This window comes from Lycorma delicatula, chromosome 5, assembly GCF_047948215.1.
Source record: "Lycorma delicatula isolate Av1 chromosome 5, ASM4794821v1, whole genome shotgun sequence".
NCBI lineage: Eukaryota > Metazoa > Arthropoda > Insecta > Hemiptera > Fulgoridae > Lycorma > Lycorma delicatula.
The window spans coordinates 100,153,414-100,178,274 of NC_134459.1; the positions used below are offsets into that span (position 1 = coordinate 100,153,414).

Consider the following 24,861-nt stretch of genomic DNA (forward strand, 5'->3'; position numbering starts at 1 on the left):
GGAAGGTGATGGAGAATTGAGCAGAGGGGATTGGGTGTAAGGGGTTCGCTTATTCTATATACGCATACAATTCTATAAACATATGTGTGCGTGTATTCCTTTAAATTGTAATTTCTATCGATTATTAATTTGGGTTTAAATTGACGGGGGATGACATAAGTTATCATGCCATTATGTTGACTCTTATGTGCAAGAGTCAGATATGTCTTTAACCTCAATTATAATTGCCTGTGGCGGTCCGGGGGCCAACCCGCGCTGTAGTTGTTGACTAGTTATTTATATAATAATTACATATTTGAATGTGTATTTAATTTGTAGTAGGACTTACCTCATCTTCGTAGCATGGCTTACCTTTTTTTTTTTCCCCCTACTCTCCCCGACCGGATATCCATTTAAGTATACTCAGTCGGGGAGAGTGTCCTTTTACTCTAAGGGAGTGTCCCCCGCCCACCGGTTGTACACCCGGCACGGCAGGTTAGCTCCCCCGGTCTCGGATCTTTAATTTTATTTTATTCGCCTGCCTCTAATCCCCCGCCTCGGAGACGGGGTATGGCTACGCCACCTCCCATCCCCTCAGCAGGGAACCGGGTCTCGGTCATTATGTCTTTGCCTCTAATCAGCGGTACCGCCCCCACTAAGCGCCGAGGCACCCGCAGGAGCGGCACCGCCAACCGGGACTCGGAGTTTTATTTGTCCCACACTCCCCAGGAGTCCCCCCCCCTTCTCAGGAACCCGCACACCACGGCGTACGGGCCCTCCACGGAGGGACTGTCCTCCCTACCCTAATTTCATAAACCCCTTCTTCTGTCCTCTTCTTCCTTGGTGCGTAAGATTTCCCCGGCAAACCTACGGAACCAATCCCAGTTATCGTCACTATAGACCATCCAATTTAAGAGGTTTTCAGGTGTAAGTCCGTTGTCCGAAATTTCTCTTCTATTTGGAGCCCATCTTGGGCATACAAACACAGTGTGTTCCGCATCATCAGTCTCTGGGCAGTACACACATTGTGGGTAGGTCTTTTTCCAATTCTAAACAGATAATGGCCGAACGAGCCATGCCCCGTCAACAGTTGTGTCGTATAAAAATCTACATTACCTATTCTATTACTAGTCCACATATTTATGTTGGGGATTAGTCGCCTGGTCCAATCCCCAACTCTAGAGTGTGTCCATGTATCCTGCCACTCTTGATCAATTAGCCGTTCAATCTCATCTTTGGACATACCCCTATATCTAAATGTTCTTTGTTTAATTTGTAAATCAATGGGTAGAACCTTCGTTAGTATACACAACGCGTCGTATGACACTGTTCTGTATCCCGCGGCTACACGCAGTAAAGCAAGCCTGTGTACTCTTTTTAATTTTGTTTTGTTTCTCTGAATATTCATTGTATCTCCCCATATCGGGGCCGCATATAAAATTGCTGACGTGGTAGCCGCAGTTATCAGTCTCCTTATTACCGTTTTCGGTGTACCATGGTTCTGGAAAAGAGTCCTCAATGCCTTAATCAACGGGGTGACCTTGTTACAAATCATCTCTACGTGTTTGCTAAATCTTAGGCTTTTATCCAAAAGAACCCCTAAATACTTTGCTTCTTTGACCTCCTTAATTCTCTCTCCTCTAATATTTATATTGAGGTTTCTAATAGGTCTTCTACCTGAAAACACCAAACAACAGGATTTGTTAGGGGATATCTGTAGCATGCTTCCTACCAGCCATTCATCAATTATTCGTAACGCCTGATTTACTTTATCCTCTAGGTTATTAACTTCTCTGTCTTCTACTAGGATAGCAATGTCATCAGCATATCCAACAACAAAAACCCCCTCGGGATAATCTAATCTAAAAATTTTGTCATAAAAAATATTCCACAGTATAGGCCCAAGGACTGATCCTTGTGGAACTCCTCCAAATATCTCAAATGTGGATTTTCCTTCTAACGTTTTAACCTCAATGAATCTATGGTAAAGGTATTGATTAATCTGGTTGACTAGATAATCACTTATATTCATGGCTTGTAATGCTGCGATAATGGCTCTCCAAGGAACAGATCCAAAAGCATTTTTTATATCCAACATTATAATAAGTGGGATTTTCCTAGTTCTCCACGTGCCGTTTCTACTATTTAATGCCCAGGTCTTAACTTTGTCGATCGCGTTTATCGTAGACCGGCCTTTTCTAAAACCATATTGCTCCGCATGTAAACAACCTTTTTCCTCGATTTCTTCTCTGAGTCGGGTTTCTAGTAATCTTTCGACTACCTTACCCATGTTATTTATTAGTGTGATTGGTCTGTATCCTACTTGTTCTTGATGATGGTCCTATTTTAGGAATGAAAACAGTTCTGGCTTCTTTCCAACAATTGGGGAAGTTACGGTTTTGTAAGCCATAACTTGCAACATCCACTAATTCCCAGGGTATGATCCTGGCAAGGTCTTTAATGATGGCGGCAGGTATGCCATCCGGTCCTGGATTTTTTTGATTTTTTAATTTCATGATGGCTTCCAAAACCTCCTTTTGAGTGAACCTGCCAGCCTGACACTCAATTACCTCTCTATTGAGATCTTCTATTCTGGGAAATAGCAATTTAACCTGTCGTGCCGACATTTCAGCACTCAATGTCGGCACGTATCTTCCCAGGCGTTTGGTCACTATCCTAAATGCCTTTCCCCAGGGGTCTTCGTTAAGCTCTTCACACAACTCCAGCCATTTCTTTTTTTTAGCTTGTTTGATAAGGAAGTTAAGTATTTTCCTAGCTTGTCTGTATTGCTCTATCGCAAGACGACCTTCTTCTTCCGTTCTATTTCTAGCACGTAATCTCTGAGCTGCTCTTTTGTATCGTTGCATGATTCTTCTCTGCTCTTCTATCTCTGCAGACCACCAATAAACCGGGTGATATTTATTGTTACTCGGCGGTATTTTAGCTATCTCCTCTTTAATTATATCCTGGAACGCCTCAGGAGTTATTTGTGGACAATTTTTGATTCTGTTTGCTGCGTTGTTGGTAACGCGGTGAATCTGTTGTTCTGTCATTCTACTGAAGATGTTTAATTGTCTTCTTCCTGGTGGGTACTCTCTAAGGGTGACTAAAATGGCCCTATGGTCACTAGCAGTTTCTTCGTTAAGGACCTCAAAGTCGATTGAGTCAGTACGGATCCTACTGTCGATTATAACCAAATCAATTATCGAATTATGTCCTCTTGCGCTATAAGTGGCGGTCCCGTCGTTAACACAATTCGCGCCATTAGCCTCAAGCAGTTCCTCTAGTATTCTTCCTCTAATATTCGTGTAGGCCGCACCAGCTAGCGCTGTCTTACAATTGAAATCGCCTAGGACAAGCGTTCTCTTACAGGAGCGCGTCATGACTTGCTGTAAGTCAAAAAGTCTATTTTTAAAGGCTTCCGTAGTACAATTAGGACTAATGTAAATTCCTATTATTATTATTATATTGCTTAACTCTACGGCTACCATACCATCACCCCTATGATACAGGTTGTAGTCCACATTGCCAGCAATCCTTCTGATGGCCACATCCCCATTCCTGTCAGTCACCCAATGTCCCCTGGCCGCCAAGTACACATTTGGTTCCGTGGCCACCAAGAAGTCGGCATCGTACCTTGTTGCAGTCTCCTCAGACAGATCACAAGACAAGCGACTTCTATTATTATTAATTAGTATTACTTTAGTCATGACCTTTGTTACAGCACGGGTTCCCGGTCCTATGTGAAGTGGCTCCACAGTCCAGGCATATGGTCGCCTCCTTGCAATCTTTAATTACATGGCCGGGTTTACCACAGTTGAAGCAGAGGTTTGAACGGTCCTGGCCTCTGCACTCTCTTCTGCTGTGACCGACATCCCAACATCGATGACATTTCTCTATATCCGTCCGGATGTAGGCCCTGCAACTCACCCACCCTACTCTCAGCCTTGCTGCAATTAATTTCATTGCATTCCTTTGACTTGTGACCACCGTGGCATTTTTTGTGTTTCCAAATGCCTCCCTTAGTGATGTGACCTGAAAGTTTTCTCCTTGTCCTAGTACCTTCTCTACCGCTTCCCTGATCTCTCGCTCAGTAGTGTCGCCTAGCATGTCTTTTACATGAACAACTGTTCTACGGTCTCCTCTTGTTCTTATATCCACCTGGAGATCCTCTGCTCTGTTCTTCAGCAGGGAGGAAAACTCCCCCGCCTTCTGCGCCCCACTAATTCGGACCTCTAGTTGTTGATCCCTTCCCTGTTTAATTGACAGTATTTCGCCGGCCTCCTCAACCTTAACCTTTTCTTTCATGGTTTTCAACAGATCGGCATAAGATTTACCGGGGGCCCTTACTACGACCGTTTTACTTTCAACGACCAGGGGGGTTCCCCTTCTTGTTGATACCGACCTCGACCTTGCCCTCCCTTGTTCGCTCAGGCTGGGGAGTAACATCCTCGGCAAGGTCTTACCCTTCCTCATCATGTATATTACTATTTTCCTCACTATGATGCCCGCTGGACCACTGGGAACCACAAAGACAGCTGGCTCCAGCTTACCTACAGCTCTTCGTAAGGCCTTTATAATATGAGAGGCCATTATCTTATCTCCTTCTCTAGAATCATAGATTACCGTGTACCTACTTCCGGTATTTGTGATCTTTCCATCTTCGAGGATGGTGGAGTCTTGTAAGATCATTGCCCCAGGTGCCGTCCCAGCATACCGGCTGGATGGCTTTAATCCATTCAAATCGATGAAAAAACAGCTGTCATCTCCTGGTCTTAGATCTTTCTCCTCGGTCAGCCTGTTCATTACCCAGGTTGACCATCGTGTGGGTAATCTGTCTATCAGTTGTTCATCTGTCAGCTCTACATCTAGAATATCTGACATCTCGTTCCTGCCATGACTTTCGGTTTGCATACTTTGGTCGACTGTGTCTGGAGTCTCATCATTTATTCGTTGTAAATCTTTATAAATTTCTGTCAGCTCCCTCTCATGAGCCTTGATTGCCGTTACACTGGCCTTGCCAGTTAGTTGCCTAAGCTGTAATAGTGCATTACCCAGCCTGTACGTAACCTCCTTCAAATTAAGGGGGGCCTCCTCTTCTTCTGATGAGCCTGCTCTCGGCCGCTTGGCGGTTCTCCCCTTTACTGTCTTCCACTTTGCTTTTCCTTGATTTAATCCTGCAATGTCCATGTCTTCTGAGACTTCAGAAACACCATCCCTCTTTCCGGCAGTTCCCCTCGAGGGCCCAGCCTCTGGAGAGGCCTTATCTTCTATTGGAAGCGAGCTTCGTCTTCTCATGACTCGGATTCGAAATCAGGGGTTGATTCCGAGTCCTATGATACCCCACACGGGCGGGTACCCCCCAAAAAATTTGGGGGGGGGGGGGTTGTTGGGGGGGGGGAAGTAAAATGTATGTGTCCAAATCCGGGGTCAAAAATTTTTGGGGGGGTCAAAATATGAGGGGGGTCAGAAGGTCAGAAATCTTTGGTTTCGGATAGATATTTGGGAATTTTGGTTCTATGGTAAAAACTATAGGAGATATGGAGGATAGGAGTTTGCCCGTGTAAAGTATCGCAAACACTTAGAAAAATTTCTACTAGTACACTGTAAAACTTCTGAAAATTTTTACAAGTCCTTGTTTACTTGTATTTCAATGACGTCACGAACAAGCCAGAGCTTGTCGCTTGACTTGCAAAATTTATCTCTGAACAACCGAAATTAATTAAATTAATTCCAATATCAAAAGCTTATCACTTGAATAATAATAAACAATATTATCAGTCGATGCCAGTTACAATTGTCTATGCCATCCACTACAGATAAGCTAGACCCGAATTGAAAACAACTCAAGGTACACCACTACTAACACACACTAACCACTGCGACCAGCAGTCAACTATGAACCTTATTGCCAATAGCTATAAGGCTACTCAGATAAAAAATTCAATAAAAAGGTCAGTCCGCAACCAAAAATCACCAAATTATATTAAAACACTTCCGAAAATTTTCCACCGTCAATTCCCAATTCCAAAAATCAGATATAAAACCGTTGATCCGAAAAAAAAAACAGTATAAGACAGAGCGCACAACAATACCTGAAGCTTGTGTTGCGGTCGGACGCAACACAAGCTTCCACTCGACTAAGCCAGCATGGCTTACCTGGCCGGCCGTTACCTTACGGCGGTTCGTCCAAGACTGCATGTGGTCGTTTCCTGATCACCTGTGGTTGCGGGTCCTCCCTGCAGATGTCCCGGATGTGCTGGAACTCGGAAGCAGCAGCAGAGCTGTAGAACCGCTTCACCTGCTCGAGACCCACCTGGCAGACTGTCTGCAATCTAGCGTCTCTGCGCAGAGCTGAGTTCCTGATGAACCAAGGGGCCCCGAATATCGTCCTGAGGGCGATGTTCTGGACGACCTCCAGCTTCTTCAAGAGTTGTGCGCTCGCCAGTCCTCCCTAGGCCGGGAAGGCGTATACCATGATGGAAATCACGTAGATCCTGAAAAGTAAGATCTTAATTAGATTCGAGGTTGGACTTCGTCGGTTCAGCACCTGGTAGAGTGCTCCTCGAGCCTGCCTTGTCCTCTCGGTTACACTTAACTGAATCTCGAAACAGGGAGATAATATTATATCGATGTGATCTGGGAGACGACCGTCCGGCTATGTCGCCGTGCGGCCCAATACCGAGAACCGATAGAGAGATAAGAAATTCGGCGAAGTTGATACTAGCCGCGGAAAAAAATTTCCGCCTACGAAAATTGCTGACGTAGGCTAAAGCCTAGCAGCCTGTTTAGAAATCCGCTACAGTTTTAACCGAAAGAATTAAAGGTTTATTATTTTTTTTTTATTAATGCCTTCTTACTCATTGTTATTGTAATTTTTATATATTTTTCACTTTTACAGTTTTTCGTTAATATGATTTATAATTCCTGTATTGTTTCACTTGTTCTATTCCTCCTTTTGTATAGAAGTTCATTGGCTTATTATCTCTGGTTCTAATTATTTTTGTTTTCTTACATTAATTGTATTTTATAATGTTATCTAACTTCAAAAGTATTTTTAAACATTGTACGTTTCACTTCCTAAAACCATCAAGTGCCTGTAAAATGTATAGAATTTATTTTCCTTCCTTAAACACTTTCTCTTCTAAATATTTTTGATTTTATCTTTAAAATATATGATACTGAACAAGTTGGAAGATAGGCAAAACATCCTTGCATTAAACCTGTGCCTAGTTCAAACCACAGATTGTACATCCTTTATTTTTTCTGATTCTGGGAAAAATAATTTTCCTTTGTTTTCTTATTCAAGAAAATTATGTAATCAATTTTCAATTTTGAAAGCATATCTATGGCCTTTTAATGTTTCTATATCTCTTGTTCCTCTTTCTGTTCCTAAATTCAGATTATTCTTCTTTAACAACTTACTCCAATTTATTATTTATTTTTCTGTTCAGAACCTTTGATGAATGCAAAATTAAACTTATTGTCCAGTGGTAGTTTACTGCACCTCGTTTTTGGAGATTGCAATTATGATTATTTTAAGAAAATCTTCTTATCACATCCCATTATTGCAGTTCATATTACGCAATTCCATTATTCTTGTATTCCTTTGTCATTAAATTAATTAAATCATTTGCAATTGCAGCTATTCCATCATCAGAGATTTCCCAATATTTTTCACACTCTTTATTGTTTGTGTAATTTCTGTCTTTAGGATTATTCATCCTAATTTTCCATTTCCTTCTGATCTTTTAAAAGGAGATCAACTGGTATTCTATTTAACTGGTACAGTTCCTCTTCATATTTCTTACTTCTAACATATCTCTTCCCCTTTGTACCATCACTTTATCACATCTACTGTCAATTTTTTTAATGTTAGTATTCTTTTACCATTTACTCCTCATTAGTGTTACTTTTGTACTCTAATTCACACTTCTTTTCTTTCTAAAGTTGTCTCTGAGGATTTGGAAATGGAAACAAGCCATTTTTCTTCTGTTTTGAATAATTCTCTTTTTAATTCATTATTCAGTTCTCAGTAAAGGCTACTACTATTTTCATTTTCATCCTTGCTCTTCTTGTTCTGTTTATATCTCCAGTTACAACATATAGATTTTAAATGACATTAAATATAATTAACCACAAACATTTTTTAATATGATCTGTAATTCATGAAAATATGCTACCAACCAAATTCAGAATAAAAAGTTAGTCTTTGGAAAAAAACAGCACTTGAATGCTATCATATTTCTCACAAACATTTTCTTAATTTTACAAAATTCTAATCTAAACATCTCTCTCCAAGTAAAATTCCTCATCTTGTACTTTACTGACTCACTCTCATATTCTTCTTACACCGATATTTTAATGCTACAAACCAACACTCGCTATATAAGCAATTTTCAATATCTCTTTTTAATTCTTAAATGTAGTTCTGATACTTCCAGGCTTTTGCTCTGAATGAATTGTTCTGGCTTATACTTATCTATTTTTTATGTCATTATTTTGTCCAAATATTGTAACTATGCTACTTAAATGAAAAATCAGTTTCAAAACTCACAGGGGAGAGATGGTCAAAGGATGAGTGAAAAGAATTATTGTGAGAAAGAGAAGATTTTTCTTTTTTCCTTCTGTGGCTAAGATATCCTGAGGGATTCTGAAAAGCAACAGAAAACTTCATCTACAGCAGTGTATCCTCAAATTGTAGATTTTCATCCCATCCACCTGAGTCACCACCTCAGGCGTTTGAGGAATTAGATTATCTTTACGGATGGAAGCAGCATATTCAAACCATCTGTTCTTCATCAACAAATATACACTATAAAAAAAGCTTTTTCTTTGGATATTAAATAGCCACCTGAGAGCATGCTCAGGCATCTTTACGAAAAACCTTTGTCCATTTCCAAAATTGCTTGATATGTAAAAGATTCCAACTGAACTGAAACTTTTCAGTCTATTCTCCATTGAAAGGTAGCGCAATAGTTAAATATAAATGAAATTTATAACTCTTTTAATTTATTCTACTGCTTTGAATATAGTTGAATATTTTACTGTTTTAGGTTGAAACAGGATCAAGAAGAGGTGATAATTATACAGCAATGTTGTTTAGAGTAGTCATTAACCTTACTGATGGTTCAGAAGAATCTCTTATAATTAAGTGTTTACCTGATAGTATTGTTAGAAGGCAAGCTTTCAAATCAGATGTATTATTTCAAAATGAAGTCGCCTTTTATACACAAGCACTTCCAGCTCTACTTTCTTTTCAGGTTTGATTATTATTAATTTTATTTCATACTAATTGGAGGACAGACAAACTATTTACAATTTAATTTTTAAATATTACTTCTATTAAAGTAATATTTCATTTTTCAGTTTGATGTCCTTGAATAATGACATATTAGTTTAAATGTTTGTTTTATTTAATTATTACTTGTAAATTTGTGTGGAAGATCACCAGTCTGAAGACTTACTTAACCAATTCAGTAATATAATCAGCTGCTATTCTGCATCTAGGCAGTAATAATAAGATTAAGTTTTATGAAATAATGACCAGTCAGATCATTTCCCCTTTAAAAGCAAAAATTGTTTCTGATTGTTGATACTAATAAATTCATCAATTACAGCCAAATGATGTAGTTTGCATACTATGTACGTGAATATAGAACCAAACAATTATAATAGAAACAAAGTAGGTTTAAATAAACTAAGTACTGGTATACATTTTTTGCTAAGTATTGATAGTAAATATTAATTTTTCTGTTTTTATGATGCAAGAGTTTTATTTAACTTTCAATTGGAAAATGTGTATAGGTGAAAGTGAGGTGGTGGATAACACCACCAAAAAAACAGATGTTGGGAGAGAACAAAATATTTTTTTATAGAGGTACTAGGAAAAGTTAAATTAAAGCTGAAGTGTTACCAGTGAAATTATCTAGGAATTACTAATCCTATAATGGGTTTGCACAAAATTTCCATCTAGTGACTGATATTACTATTAGATTAAACAGGCTCTTTCCCAGAGGTTATAATAAATGCAGTGATTTTAAATTAAATATGATAATTTTATTTTTAAGAGATAGATATTCTTAATTTTAATATTTAGAATTTGTATAGTCTAACAATCAGAAAGGTTATTATTCCTCAAATAACAAAAACAAGTCACAGTATTTTCTTCTACAAAGGATATCTTAGTAATAGAATTGTATCTGTTAATCAAAGTGAAATGATATAATTAATATTTTATTCACATTTAAACAGGAAGAAAACTGTAAAGGGGGAATAAAATTCTCTTCAGTTCCAAAATGTCATCTAGCTCAAGATGATTTAATCGTTCTAGAAGATCTTAAAGCAAGAGGTTTTGATATGCCAGACCGTAAAACTGGATTAAATTTGGATCAGTGCACAATGGTTTTAAGGTAATGCCAGTTAAGAGAAAATGTTTTAGATTGAATTATGTCTACAAATTAATTTTTGATATTGTAGCATTATTAAATATTAATCATTTAAATTTTTACTTAAATTTACATAAATTTAACCAAACATTTGTTTGGTTGTTAATAAATTATTCGATAGCTGCAGTATAGAAGAGCCCATAGCCTTAAACTATTGATAGAACCATGTTAATATCTAAAAACCATCAGGTTACATACATATTTTCTGTTACAGAATACTAGCAAGATTTCATGCTTTATCATTTGCGATGAAATATCGAGAACCAGAAAAATTTCAACATCTAGTAAAAGAATCTGTTAATGAAGTTTATTTTACACTTGATAATGAAGATTGGTACAGAGATTATTACAGAACTGCGACAAGAAATGCTCTTACTATGGTAAATATATCATACACTTAAAACAATTATTATTTAAGTTAAAATTTTTATTTTTAATATAAATATTCTATTACCAGTACATTAAATATTGTAAAAATCAATTACTTAACTACTAATTATAACAATTGCCATATATTTGATTTTTTCTGCACTGCTATGTTTCTCTTTGTAGTCATTAGCAAAGATTTTTTAAACAGCATACATTATATTTATATTTTCTTTCCAATTTGTTTCTGACTGATTTTATCAGTCTAGTTTCACTTTTATAGTTTTCACTGTTGGAATGAGCAATTTACTTCTTCTCACCAATCACACATTAAATGTGATGTAATCTTAAATACATTTTTAACAAACTATGAAGTCATCTAATTACATAAAGAAGTTTTGAAAGAAGTAAAACTTTCATATGAATCTGCTATCAGCTCATGATATGATAAGACATAATTAAAAATCAATTATTTATCATAAATCAGTGATATCATGTACTTTTCCTCTACCATGTTCAATTCAGCCAAACACTTGAATTTTAAGGAAATATTAATTATAGTTATTAGTAGTATGATTGCTATATGTTGGCTGGTTGGCTATTAGCCAAGCAGGGTATAGAACTGTGTGGCCAGACAGACACTTTTTCCCTTCTTTTTTTTTATTTCAAAAACATATTTTCATACAAAATGTAGTAGAATGAAACAAATTAGAAAGCATTAGTTTTGTTTCAACAATTTATGTAATAAAAGTGGAAAATTGTTTCCAGATGAATCCCTCATTCCATTGTTACCAATGTAAACTGTTAAAGCCCTACATTAACTAAAGCTGAAACTAATTAATAACATTTTGAGAAATAATAGCATACAATCAGATTACAAACAATATATAAAAATTTTAAGTTCGTTTGTGTACGGCTTCAAAAACTCAAAATTATCTGCACCGATTGAGCTCAAATTTTAGCACGATATATAACTCGCATCAAAGATTGTTTTCATCTATTTTTAATTTGTACATCTTTAATTTGGAAATGTAAACAAAGGAAAACCAATCAGATCAATGCAAGATGGCCGCTGTCAAACACAACGACCAAATTTCTTTGAATTATATTTAACAGCTAAAACATCTATATTTTATTAAAAAAAAAACACGATAAAAAAAATTTTAGCACGATATATAACCCGCATCAAAGATTGTTTTCATCTATTTTTAATAAATCTATGTATCTATTTTTAATTTGTACAGTTTTTTTAATAAATAAGAGGCTAATAAATCAGATGGAAATGCAAACAAAGGAAAACCAATCAGATCAATGCAAGATGGCTGCTGTCAAACACAACGACCAATCACAAAGGGCCCGTATGGCTGTTGCCAATGTAAACAAAATCACAACTGATTAAGTAACAAATTTCTTTGAATTATATTTAACAGCTAAAACATCTGTATTTTATTTTTAAAAAAAACCATATGATAAACCATATAAAACCATATGATTACAGTAAATAAATTAAAACACCCAACTTTCTTATAGACCAGATAGACTTACGATTACGCAAACAAAAAAAGTCGAAATAACCAAATACACAGAAAATAATATCCCTACATAATGACCAAAAAATCCTTTGTTAGTTTATTATTTTACATATATATGACCAAACAATCGTTTTTTGGTCATTTAGCGTTCTTTGCTATGTAAAAGCAAAGAACAAAATTACCAAATATTAACACTGACACCACACAACTAAGTATTCGTTTTTTTTTTTTTTTTCTAACCTCCGAAACCACCGTTATGCATTGCTTTAGATGATTATATGAATGATTTGATGACAAGAAATTCTGTGTTATTAATATAGATGCATAATGTTATTTTCTTGAGAATATATGACTGTTTTTAACAAAGGTAAAAACATTACATTCATAAATATAAACATATGGATAAGTTAAACGTTTTAATTTACTAACTATTGTCTTCATAACTAATATTTATTATGGGGGTTCATATTATGATGATTTGGCTGTCCATTTTTGAATCTTGAAATCTAATTCTGAGGGAGCCTTAAGAGATCATATAAAGATTTCTTGCAGATTTAACATTGGAATAAAGAAAAAAAGAAAACTGTGTTCGTTTCCTAATTCTAAATATTGATTGATTGGTTACCATTGTTTCATATTAAGATACATTTAGAATTATATCCGGATTCTAGTTGTTTGTAATCTAATTGGATGTTATTATTTCTAAAAATGTTATTACTTAGTTTCAGCTGTTAAATATAATTCAAAGAAATTTGTTACTTAATCAGTTGTGATTTTGTTTACATTGGCAACGGCCATACGAGCTCTTTGTGATTGGTCGTTGTGTTTGACATCTTGCATTGATCTGATTGGTTTTCCTTTGTTTCTTCAGATCTTGCTTTCTTTTCTTCATCCGTAAACACCCTCTTCGTTGTATTTTGTCGTTTGTCTGCCTTTTGTTTAAATCTAATGCTTTTATATTTTAGCTTTGTAATTTTTCTAGTTTTATTCTGTAGGTCAGTCAGGGAAATTCCCAATTCTTTCATATCTTCTCTAATTTCTTTGATACATCCTACTTCTAGCTTTTGGAACCAGAGCTTTTCAATGATATTTCTTGACAGTCTTGTTTCCGGTGTCCTTATGAGATGACCGAAGAAAGATATTCTTTTTTTCCGCATAGTATCAGTAACAGGCTCTATTTCTCGATACACCACCTCATTTGGCACAATCCACCATTGGCCTTCTTTTTGGTGTTTTTTATTGATACACGTTCTGACAATTCTCCTCTCTATTTTCAGAATTTTTTCAATTCGGTTTTTCTGAGTGATTTTGAAAAGGGTCTCGCTTCCGTAGGTGACTTCTGGCTGTACTACAGTTTTATAATGTTTAAGTTTTGTTTTAGCAGAAAGGCATTTTTTGTTATATGTTGACCAAGTTAATTTTTGGGATTTAATCATTTTATTTGTCCTGTTTTGCCATGTCACTTTTTCATTTAAATTATAAGTTATTATTTCCCCTAGATATATAAATTGTTTTACTATTTTAATTTTCTGATTGTTTACCGTAATGTGCTCTATTACCAGAGGATCTATGGCCATTAGTTCAGTTTTTTCGAAAGAGATATGAAGCCCTATCTTTTGTGCTAGGTTTTGAAGGCTCATGATTTGTGTTTTGGCTTCTTGAATATTATTTGCTAAAAGAGCGAGGTCATCTGCAAATCCTAGACAATTTAGTGTGATGGAGTTTTTCTTAGTACCCATTTTTATATTTTTGGGATTTATTTCATACCATTTTCTCATGACAAATTCGAGGGCGCAGTTAAAAAGGAGTGGTGAGAGGCCGTCTCCTTGCCTCAATCCAGTTTTTATGTAGAAGGGTAGAGAGAGTTCAGCTCTGAATTTCACTCTGGACTGGGTATTGGTTAAAGTTAATTTTATCATGTTTACGAGTTTAGGGTGAAGGCCCAGGTTTCTCAGAATATTCAGCATGGATGGTCGGTGTATACAATCATAGGCCCTTTTAAAGTCGACGAAGGTGATTATTAGTTGTTTTTCCGTCTTTTATATAAGTCCATCATAAATTTTAGGGATATTATTTGCTCTGGGCAACCTCTCCATGGCCTAAATCTCCCTTGGTATTCCCCAAGTTCCAGTTCAAGTTGGTCTTTGCATCGGTTGTATATGATTCTCGACAGGATTTTGTATGTGCAATACAGGAGAGATATGCCTCTGTAGTTTTCCGGATTAGTTTTATCCCCTTTTTTATGTAATGGATGAATGAGGGCTGTGGTCCAGTGTTCTGGAAGTTTTTCTTCGTTCCATATTTTCACGAGGCATAGATGTAGGGAAGTTTTGACTGAATAAACTGATGAGTGTTTCCAGAGTTCTGCGAAAAGCTGGTCTTCTCCGCTTGCTTTGTAGTTTTTTATTTCATTTAAGGCTGCGAGAACTTCTTGAATTGTTGGCTCAGCATAAGGGTGGGTGGTTCATATCTTTGAAGAGCCTGACCAAAAATTTTATAATAGTCTCGGAAGTTAGTTTTCTTGGAACTTTCTTCTATTTGCTGAATCAAGTTTTTTTGGGCTTGTCGCTTGGTTCCTCTTATAATTTTCTGAGTTATTTTCCTTTGTTTGGTGAATTCATGGTTAGATTCTTCAGTTTTCTGGGTTTGGTGGTTGATCCAAGCCCGGTGTCGGTCTTTGACTGCTTTGTCACATTCTTCATTCCACCATTGGTGTTTTTTTCTTGGGTTTATAGAGGCTAGTTCTTCAGCTATTTCTTTCAGTTGGGATGTCAGTTCTTTTAAATTATTAGTTAATTTGATTTTTTTTGTTGTTTCTTCAAAGATGGCATTGTTTATTAATTTATGTGGATCATAAGCTCTTTTGTTTTTAGGTTGGGATTTTTTCTTTTTATGCGGGGTGAATTTTATTTTAACTTTAATTAAGTAATGGTCCGATCCAGTATCTGTTCCTCTCAAGACTTTTACATTATAAATCTCCTTGTGATAATTCCGGTCCATGCAAACATGATCGAGTTGCCATTCCCCTTTTTTCCAATCTGGGTGTTTCCAAGTCTTCAATTTGTTTGGTTTTCTCATAAAATAGGTGGATTTTGAGATCATATTATGGTTTCTGCAAAATTCGACAAGTCTTTGGCCGTTCTTGTTAGTTTTCTTTTGGGCAGGCCATTTTCCGATAATATCACGATATCTTCGTTCTTTACCAAGTTGGGCATTAAAGTCCCCTATTAAAATCTTGGTGTGGGTCTTATTTATGTTGTTTGCAGTTTGGTCAAGAAGTTCCCAGAATTTGTCCATCTCTTCTCTATCTTTTTTAAGATTGTTTTTGTCATTGGTGGGAGCATGGACATTTATTATGGTGTAGAATTTATTGGCTGATTTTAGGGTTAAGGTTGAAATCCTGGGGGAGTAAGACTTAAATTCTACGACTGAGTCAATTATTTTAAGATTGATTGCAAATCCTGTTCCGAACTGTGGGCAATTCTTCATCACACGTTTCCCGGGGATTCCTTTGTAAATTCTGTAACCCTGAGATTCAAACGGCTCTCGATCGGTGTTTCTCATTTCTTGAAGTCCTGCGATTAGGATATTTTGTTTGTCCATTATGTCTGTTAGAGTTTTTAGTTTGCCGGGTTGAGTTAGAGAATTAATGTTGTGAGTGGCAATGTAGCTTATTTGCTTGTGTCTTATCCTCAATTTTGAAGTTGTGTTGTTTTTGGGTGTTTCCAAATGCTCCGATTCATTGTTATCTTTTAAGCAGCTGCCCACCGGATCCGAGTGCAGCCTTCTCTGGTATTTACCAGACGGTGGATTTTTTCTTAAAAGACCTTCCATATTTGACTTTCAAAGGCAAGTCAGCCTTGGGTGGGAATAAATTCCCGAGTTATAACTCTGGATGTGATCCAGAGAGGTGATTCCGATTTAGTTCACCAGTAGAAATCTCCACGTTTCTAACTGGTTATTCAGACGAACCAACGTGGAGGCGCAAACCGATTTTCTTAATTGAGATTTTAAGTATGGAGAAAGTTTAAATCGGTTCCGGAATCATTTCGTCCTCTGTTGTTTATATAAATAGTAAAAATAGGTCGGAAGTTGAAACAGGCTTCTATTTGTAAACGGTGTATAATTCCTGAAGACAAAGATTATCTGTCCTCTTAAGCGATGCATATGATAATTACCTTTAATGGCACTGTCCCATGAATCACCAAAATGGGAATAAGAGTGATGCATGACTTAATTAAAGTTTCATACCTCTGCCTGCCATAATGAATTGTTAGTTTGATTAAGTCTATTGCGTAAGCAGAAAATGTTGGTGATGGAATTACTCTAAAAGGTGATAGCTGACCAAGATGTTGAATCTGAGTTTTGCTTTGTCATATATTTCCAAACTTCCATGACCAATGTGTAGATTTATACCAGGTGGAACGACAGAAATAAGATACTACACTGTAAGAAGACATTGAACTTCTATCATTTCATCAACTGATAACAACATGTCTCCTATAGTCGTAATGCAATTTCAAGATTTCATTTTATAATATTTTTTAACATTTGTCCAAAAATTAGATTACAACTTTGTACCGATTAATCGGTATTAAATACAATACAAATGTCGTTCTTTGAATCAGAAGAATTTCCATCTATTAATTTATTGTGAATAAATATATTTAAATGTTTATTAATTAATTTTATAGCCGCCGGGACCACCCTTAGGTATTGCTTCAGAGGATGAGATGAAATGTCAGTTTTGTAGCATGTGAAAATGCCAAGCCTGACCGGGATTTGAACCGTCAACCTCCAGATGAAAGACCAAGACACTATCACTCGCGCCACAGAGGCAATATTTAAATACTTAGATGGAATCAAATCATAAATACAAATAAAAACTCAAATAAATTAGAAAACAGATCATCAATCAATTCTACAGATTTAATTTCAGCTGTACTATATAATTTCTATCAATGAATCTTGATTTAACAATAAGGCAGAATCTATGATTTGAACATCAAATGAATCTAGCAGATCTGTAGGTAAACCAATATTTGCATCAAGGTTTAATGTCAAATATTTACTTATACATTTTATTAATGCTTGACTTATTGTAGCATTATCTGGAGCTGGTTTAATATAAATTAAATTAACTACCTTGAATAATATTTATAGATTTTATATTATTTTCTTATTATTTAGATTTATTGTATGTATTTGTCATGAATGATTTGTTAATATTTATTTATCAATTACTTAATTTACTAAATTTTTTTTGTTTAAGTCTACATTATGTAACTGACATTCAAATGTATAAATACCATTAATAATAGTAGAAGTAGCTATATTTAAAATATTATTACTGTTATTATTATTATTATTATCAACAGCATTATTGTAATAAAAGTAGTATTTTTCTTAGTACAAGAAAACATAGTATTGTCCCTTTTACTAGAAGTATAATTTTCATATACAATAGCTAATGCTTCTGAAACCTTTTTGTATGGAATTCTATAATAGCTAACCTTTGCGTTTTAAGACTAATACATATAAATAAATGAAAGAATTGTAAGTTATTATTATTTAAAGTTAGAGGTTGAGTTTCAAATTTAACAGATTTTTGAAATACATCAGAATCTTCAGTCACTTTTTCTTCAGTAAACTGAACAGTAGTTTTATAAATATTATTCATAAGGTCATCAATATTTTCTTCCAATACATTAAATGAAGATGCAGGCAATGTTAAATCTATCACACTGAATTCTTTATTCTTATCAACTTCCTGTTGATTATCAAACTTGCCGTATAACTTAATGTTAATAATTATTTTTCTTATGGATGTATTTAAAAATCCTTTATATCATTATATTTACAGCCACTAACATTTTTATAATCATTGTTATGTGATTTATACGTTGTATTTTGTTTACCCTTTTTGATAAATTGACTGTTTTATTACTGATAATTATATTTAATTTCATATCTTTGGAATTGTTATAGTAACACAAAACACTCGTGTCATGACAAATTATTCTTTATCCAGAGTATACAAAACCTTAAATTAATATTATACATCAATAACAGTATAAATACAATAAATCAAAAACGATAATAATTAAATATAAACTTAATTGAAATACACCAATAAGGATTGAACTATGACCAGAGAATCTAAGAAGTTTGTTCCAGACCTCAAGATGACGATCAGCAGGATCTCTGTAGTGAAAATATGAACTTGCAACAGAACCAAGTTCTGAACATCTACACAAACAACAACAACATGATGAATATCTGAGAGCTGCCGTAGGAAGACGCAATCTAATTCCTTTCTGCACACAACAGGAGACATACTATCAGAACCACAATAGAATCATTTCCAATGAGAAAAACCTGGCAGATCAACAGACACAACGTATGGATGCTGAAGAAGAACAACATCCAAATCTGTATGAAGAGCAACCTCATCTAGCTCAATCTGTACAATGTAAGCACCTTGTGCATTTAACTGACCGAATTTAACCATTTAATGCTAAATAATTTAAATATATATATATCACAGCCCTCCAATAAAAACCACAATTCTTACTACTCACAAAGTGCTTGAAATCCTTATTTGCACGCTTACAATACGCACAAGTTAGACCCTCTGACTTCTTAGGACACTCATCATGTTTGTGCCCCTCCTCACTGCAATGTGGTCATACTGCCACCAGCTGTTTACAGAACTTCACTCTGTGTCCATACTGGTAGCACTCAAAACAATGTTGGACATCTAAATAATCCTTGACCTTACAAGAAGAAAAGTCAAAAACAACCTGCCTTCTGCAACGAAGCGTTTCCAGAGATCAGGACTTACCTTGTTCACGCTCAGCCTGGAGCCTGGCACACTCGGCCTGGTAGCGCTCAGCTTTGCGCCTATCTGTTTTAAACTGTAATCGGCAGTTAGACTTAAAGTCCTCCTCTGTCATCTGAGTGTTCTGTTCATGTATAATATTCATCAGCTCATCCTCAGATAAACGCCAATCTATATCATAAACTATGATCCTAGGGGTTCGACTTTCATGTCGGTTTTCCTGAATTCGAGGGAGTCTGAAATGACCTTAATAGTCTGCTTGTTATCAGCAACGATTTTTTGTTTCTCGTACATTTTGTTTCCCTTTTCACTTTTTGTTTCTCATTTTGTTTTCCCTTTTTTGTTTCTCGTACATTTTGAATTTTCATGAAGGACGACCAGAAATTCGTCCTTAATCTCCTTAGCTGTCTTAATTGTCACCCCCTCTTTTAAATTTACGAAAACAACCTCCGGTTGTTTGGGGGTCAAACTGGCCTCCTGTTTTTCTCTCAATAATAGGCTTACACTAAGGCACAATCACAGGAAGTTTGTTAACCACAACCTCTCTCTCAATTCTACAAGTGTAGCAGCTAAAACCTCATATCCCTCAACTAGGGCTACAAAAAATGATTTAAGATCAATAAGATTAATCTAGAGGAAACCACCTTTCATAAACCCACTGAACCACTTTTAGGACCCTCTAAAAATTTCACACTTTATCATACCATTCGTTGAACTCTCGCAGAAGCGTAGCTGATCTTCCTGCACGTCCAAGAACCTTACGAAACTCACAACTAAGTTCATCTCTTTTGGCTGGGGTAGAAACACCCAAAACACCAGCCCTAGGTTCCTCCTCTCCTGAAGATGCAGACAAATCATCAATTCATACCTCAGTCAATACCTCACTAACAGAGGTGGGTTGTTTACCCTTCTGGGACTACTCTGCTTCTCCTTTCCTGACATAATACTCACAAATCACCTAATAAAGAAAATATAAACAATAACTAATAAAGTAAATAGCGTAGTAGTTCTCTACAACCAACAAACAAACGTCCAATCAGACCGTAAACAAAGCAACAAGCCATTCTCTCAGAATACAGAAGGGGTTGCACTGTGATAGAGTATAGAACTATATATAATGAAACATAGTAATTAATGGCTGAAAAAACCCAGCCATTAAAAGAATCGCATCTGGTGTTACTATAACTGGTTTAAATATAGCTGCCCCAATTTAAAAATGAATTAGATATCAGTTCACATCGTAATATTTATTTTAAGTTATGTAACTTGTTTATGTGTGTAATTAATACAGGTTAAAGAAAAACTCACTGGTATAGAAATGGCAGACTACATTGAAAAATTTAAATCATTTGTTGATGGAGATTCAGTATTTAGAAGTATGGTTGAAATGGTTAAGCCAAGAGAGCCTCTTGCTGTGCTCTGTCATGGAGACTGTTGGTCTAACAATATTATGTTTAAATACAATAATTCTGGATATATTCAAGAAGTGAGTAGTTTTACATTAATCAAACTATTGTAACTGGTAAATCCATTAGGAGATATACCATTTATTTTTTAATAGACCTCAAGTATCTTTCACTAGTGAGAATTAATAATATTTAATCACCAGAATTTTTTTTAATTTTATACATGGATCTATGTCAGTTGCCATCAATACCCATTACTGGCGAAACAATGATATTTATTGTAGCCCTGTAGTCAAGATGAGTCAAAATCGTTTTAAGTTACTATGTAGTTTGTTTCACTATTCTAATAATGAGGAGGTCCCACCAAATCATTGATTGTATAAAGTACAAGGAATGATTAATAAGGTAGTTAATAGTTTTAGAATGTGTGTTAATCCGGATGAGAATATTTGTATATATGAGATCATGATCCCATTCTTGAGCTGCATTTTTTCCGCCAGTATGTAAAAGGAAAAAGGCACAAGTATGGAATAAAAGTGTTCAAATTATGTAAAAAAGATTGCTACACATTATTTGTATGAGTTTGTAGTGGTAAAGTAGACAGAGCAGGGTTTCAGGGACAGATATCTAAACAAATTGTGATGGAATTAGCAGAACCAAAGAATGTTATATTGTGATAATTGGTACATGAGTCTGGATTTGACTGTCATATTACTTAACAGAACCACACATTTAGTTGGCATTCTTAGAAAGAATAGAAAATTGAATCCTAAAATTGTAACTGACACTAAATTGCAGGTAGGTGAGCTGATCGCATAAAAAAATTGTGATAATGTAGTTGTTTTAAAGTGGAAAGATCAGAAAGATGTGCTAATGCTTTCCACTAAACATACTGAAGAAACATATACCATGATTAAACAAGGTAAAGAAATTAGGAGACTAGCTGTAGTTGTGGATTATAACAAAGCGAAATTGTTAATTGATTTGGCTGACTAAGTGGGATCATTTAGCTTAATATATCATTTACTAATATACTCTCTGCAAAGTGATATGTATACTAATATCACTTTGCAGATCACAAAAGTGATACCAAAAAATCATATTTGAAATTCTGCTTAATACTACAGCCAAAAATGCTATAAGCATTTATAAAACTGTGACTGGAAAGAATATAACCATAATCAGATTTAGAGAGGAATGTTTATTGGTAGGAAAATACTTATTGTTAACCCACAGATGAAACAAATTATTATAAAACCTTACAAACCAGCTAGATGTAAGATTTGTTACAAAAAGTATGTAACATCAATTGTGCAATTAACAACACAGCGCAAGACCAGGCAAGTCAAAACAGGATGTGAAGCATGTGGAATAAACATGTGCATGACATGTTTAACACCAAGACATACATCTAAGCCAAAAAGTGTGATGTAAAAACTTTATTTTGTAATTGTATAAAATTTGTTTGAATATTCTTCAATATAGTTTAGTGTCTTATTTAATATTAGTCAGCTGAAATAATAATATAGTAAAAATAATAATTGTAAAAAACTTCTTAGTGGTAAACTAAATATGAAACTAAAACAAAATATGCATTTTAGTAAAAAATGAAATAATGAAGTGAATAAAAGAACATTCTTAGTGTTAACAACTTGGAAAATAATAGACAAACTAATATTTATGAAGAGCAATATTACTTTGTTCTGGTAAGTCAACATATTCTTTTAAAATATTGATCATTTATTGCATGTTTTAGACTTTAGGTATTGTTTGAGAGGTAAGAAAGAGAATGCTCTTTCAGGCAAAAGTGATACCCAGTGCCACAAGAGATATATTTATCTCTCCATGATTTTGAGGCCAAAAAAATTATAATTTAAGGCAAAAATAACTCTCATGGCAGTCAATCTGTTAATAGATGTAAATTAAAACTAGTTATCAATGAAAAGTCTAGTAAGACAATCCCCAATGAATATTATTATTATTATTATTAGGCTCTGTTTTGGGTCCCCTTCTTTTTATTATTTTTATAAATGTTATCAGGAATCTTTTGACGTGCAATTTTCAGATGTTTGCGGATGACGTCAAAATATATTGTCCGATCAGGAATTGTATGGATCACCTGTTGCTACAATTGAATATTAACAAGGTTGTGAGTGGGCTGACCGCAATTGTATGCCCTTGAATTTTCGAAAGACCAAACATTTGACTTTGTCTCGTAAGACGTCGAGCTCTGTTTTCAGCTATAGGATTGGTACGCATGCTATTGTCACTGAGACATTGGTTGACCCCGACATTGGTCGGGATTTTATTTGACACGAAGTTGTATTTTCACGAATATGTTGCTCGGATTGTCAATAAAGCACGCCGGGACCTTGGTCTTGTCCTTTGGATTTGTGGACGGTTTAACAATATTTCCACTTGTAACCTGCTGTACAAATCTTTGGTGAGGAGTCGCTTGGAGTACTCGACCGTGGTGTGGAATAGTACACGAGTTTTTGCCTCTGATCTGGTTGAGGATGTTCAGAATAGATTCTTGAACTGGATGCGTTTTAAGTTTGGAGATTGTTTGTTGGCGCTAGTAGAGAGGATATGTTGAGGCGATTAGACCTTTCCAGGTTATCTGATAGAAGAACGTACTTTGACTTGGTTTTCTTTTATAGAGCTCTGCACAATAAACTTCCGACGCGTTACCATGTTGTCTCGCGGAACCAGGCCAGGTCGGTGAGGTCTTTTAAGCAATTTGTGATCCCGGTTGATTCCGCCGTGTCTCCAATTGAACGGTGTACCAGTGTTGCAGTAGAGTTCCAGGATAAGCTAAGCTTTTGGGAAGATGAGACAACCTTCATTAAAAATTTGAGAGGGTTACGTGGCGATGGATTATTGCCCTTGGTGTAATGCTCACTTTCATGATTTTAAAATTATTGTTGTTTTTTAAGGATTATTGTTTCTAACTTGTTTTATTTTGAATGTATTAGTAATATTTGGAATGGTATTAGTATATTTGGAATGGTATATGTTTTTGTTTTTGTATGTTTTCATCTATGTGTTTTTATTATCACTCCATAGCTACCGTTTTTAAAGTTCTAATTATTATTTTTTTGTATTTGACTGTATAATTGTTATTATTATTTTTATTCTTGTTATTATTATTGTGTTTTGATTATTGTATTTTTAATTTGTATGTGGGTTGTTGACTTGTGGCTGCTTTTTTGTGACTTTATGTGATATTGTGCAACATACAAAGGTTTTGTATAACTGTTCTGTTGCACAAACAAAGCAAATAAAATAAAATAAAAATTATTACTATTATTACTGTTCTGTCAATTATTAATTCATTTTTAACAAAGTTATCTGTAACTTCTACTTAATACAGATTATTACATATTACAGGTTTGTATAATATATCAGAGTATTATTGATTTATTTCAATTACTATTTATAGATTTTATATGTATTTGAGTAAATATATATATAACTATATTTAATGTAATTATGTCATTATAATTTGATTGGTTGAATAATGCCAGTATTAAGGAACATTGTAGGATTATTTTTCTGTTTTAAAGTTCCCTGAGGTCACATGACCATTATTTAATGGCCAATCAAATCAGTAAATTATGTTACATAATTCATTCACATATGTTAATAATAATTTGTAGCCAGTTTGTAGACTGCTGGATCATGCACTGATCATCCTGCCTTCTTCAATAGGATGAGTCGTAACTCCTTCCTGTCATTCAAAATTCACTCATAAAACAAAATGTGGTTAAATACCTCCAATATCTTGAATGGAGCTACCTCCAACATAATACACACAACTTCCAACGGTATTCCACATGGATCAGGGCTTTTCTCCAACCCCATCTTCCTGGTAGCTGCTAAAAGTTCCTTGATGATGAATCTTAGAATATCGTCTGCTACTGTCTCTTCCCTGACTATGTCAACACTTTCAGGGTAGAGCACACCTTGATGCTGCTTCAAATTTGAAGCCAAATTAGAAGCAGCCTTCGGCCAAAATGCTTAGTGACTCTTTGATAGCCTCTAACCCAAATGTTTCAGTCAAACTGCAAACAGTTGCTCTCTCTCTCTTAAATGATCCAATGGCCAACTTATATAAACGCCTTTTTTCTCTAAATTCGGCATCCACGGTGGTAATGATGAGATGGCCATCGATACCATACAATTTGCCTTTAGAGCATCTTACTTGTAGTCCAGTACTCCTTCTTGAGGGTGGAGAATTCCGGGATCCACCAGTAAACCCTATACTCCTAGATTCTGCCTTTTCTAAA

The 24,861-nt window shown here is 35.2% G+C and overlaps 1 protein-coding gene across 1 annotated transcript in view; it reads left to right on the forward strand.

Annotated features, from left to right (window-relative positions):
• LOC142324499 (uncharacterized) overlaps nucleotides 1-24,861 on the forward strand; it is a 55,352-nt gene that overhangs the window by 18,878 nt on the left and 11,613 nt on the right. The window contains exons 3-6 of the mRNA XM_075365326.1: nucleotides 9,036-9,242; nucleotides 10,234-10,391; nucleotides 10,642-10,807; nucleotides 20,458-20,652. Coding sequence (XP_075221441.1) covers nucleotides 9,036-9,242; nucleotides 10,234-10,391; nucleotides 10,642-10,807; nucleotides 20,458-20,652 — 726 coding nt within the window. The remainder of the gene's footprint in view (nucleotides 1-9,035; nucleotides 9,243-10,233; nucleotides 10,392-10,641; nucleotides 10,808-20,457; nucleotides 20,653-24,861) is intronic.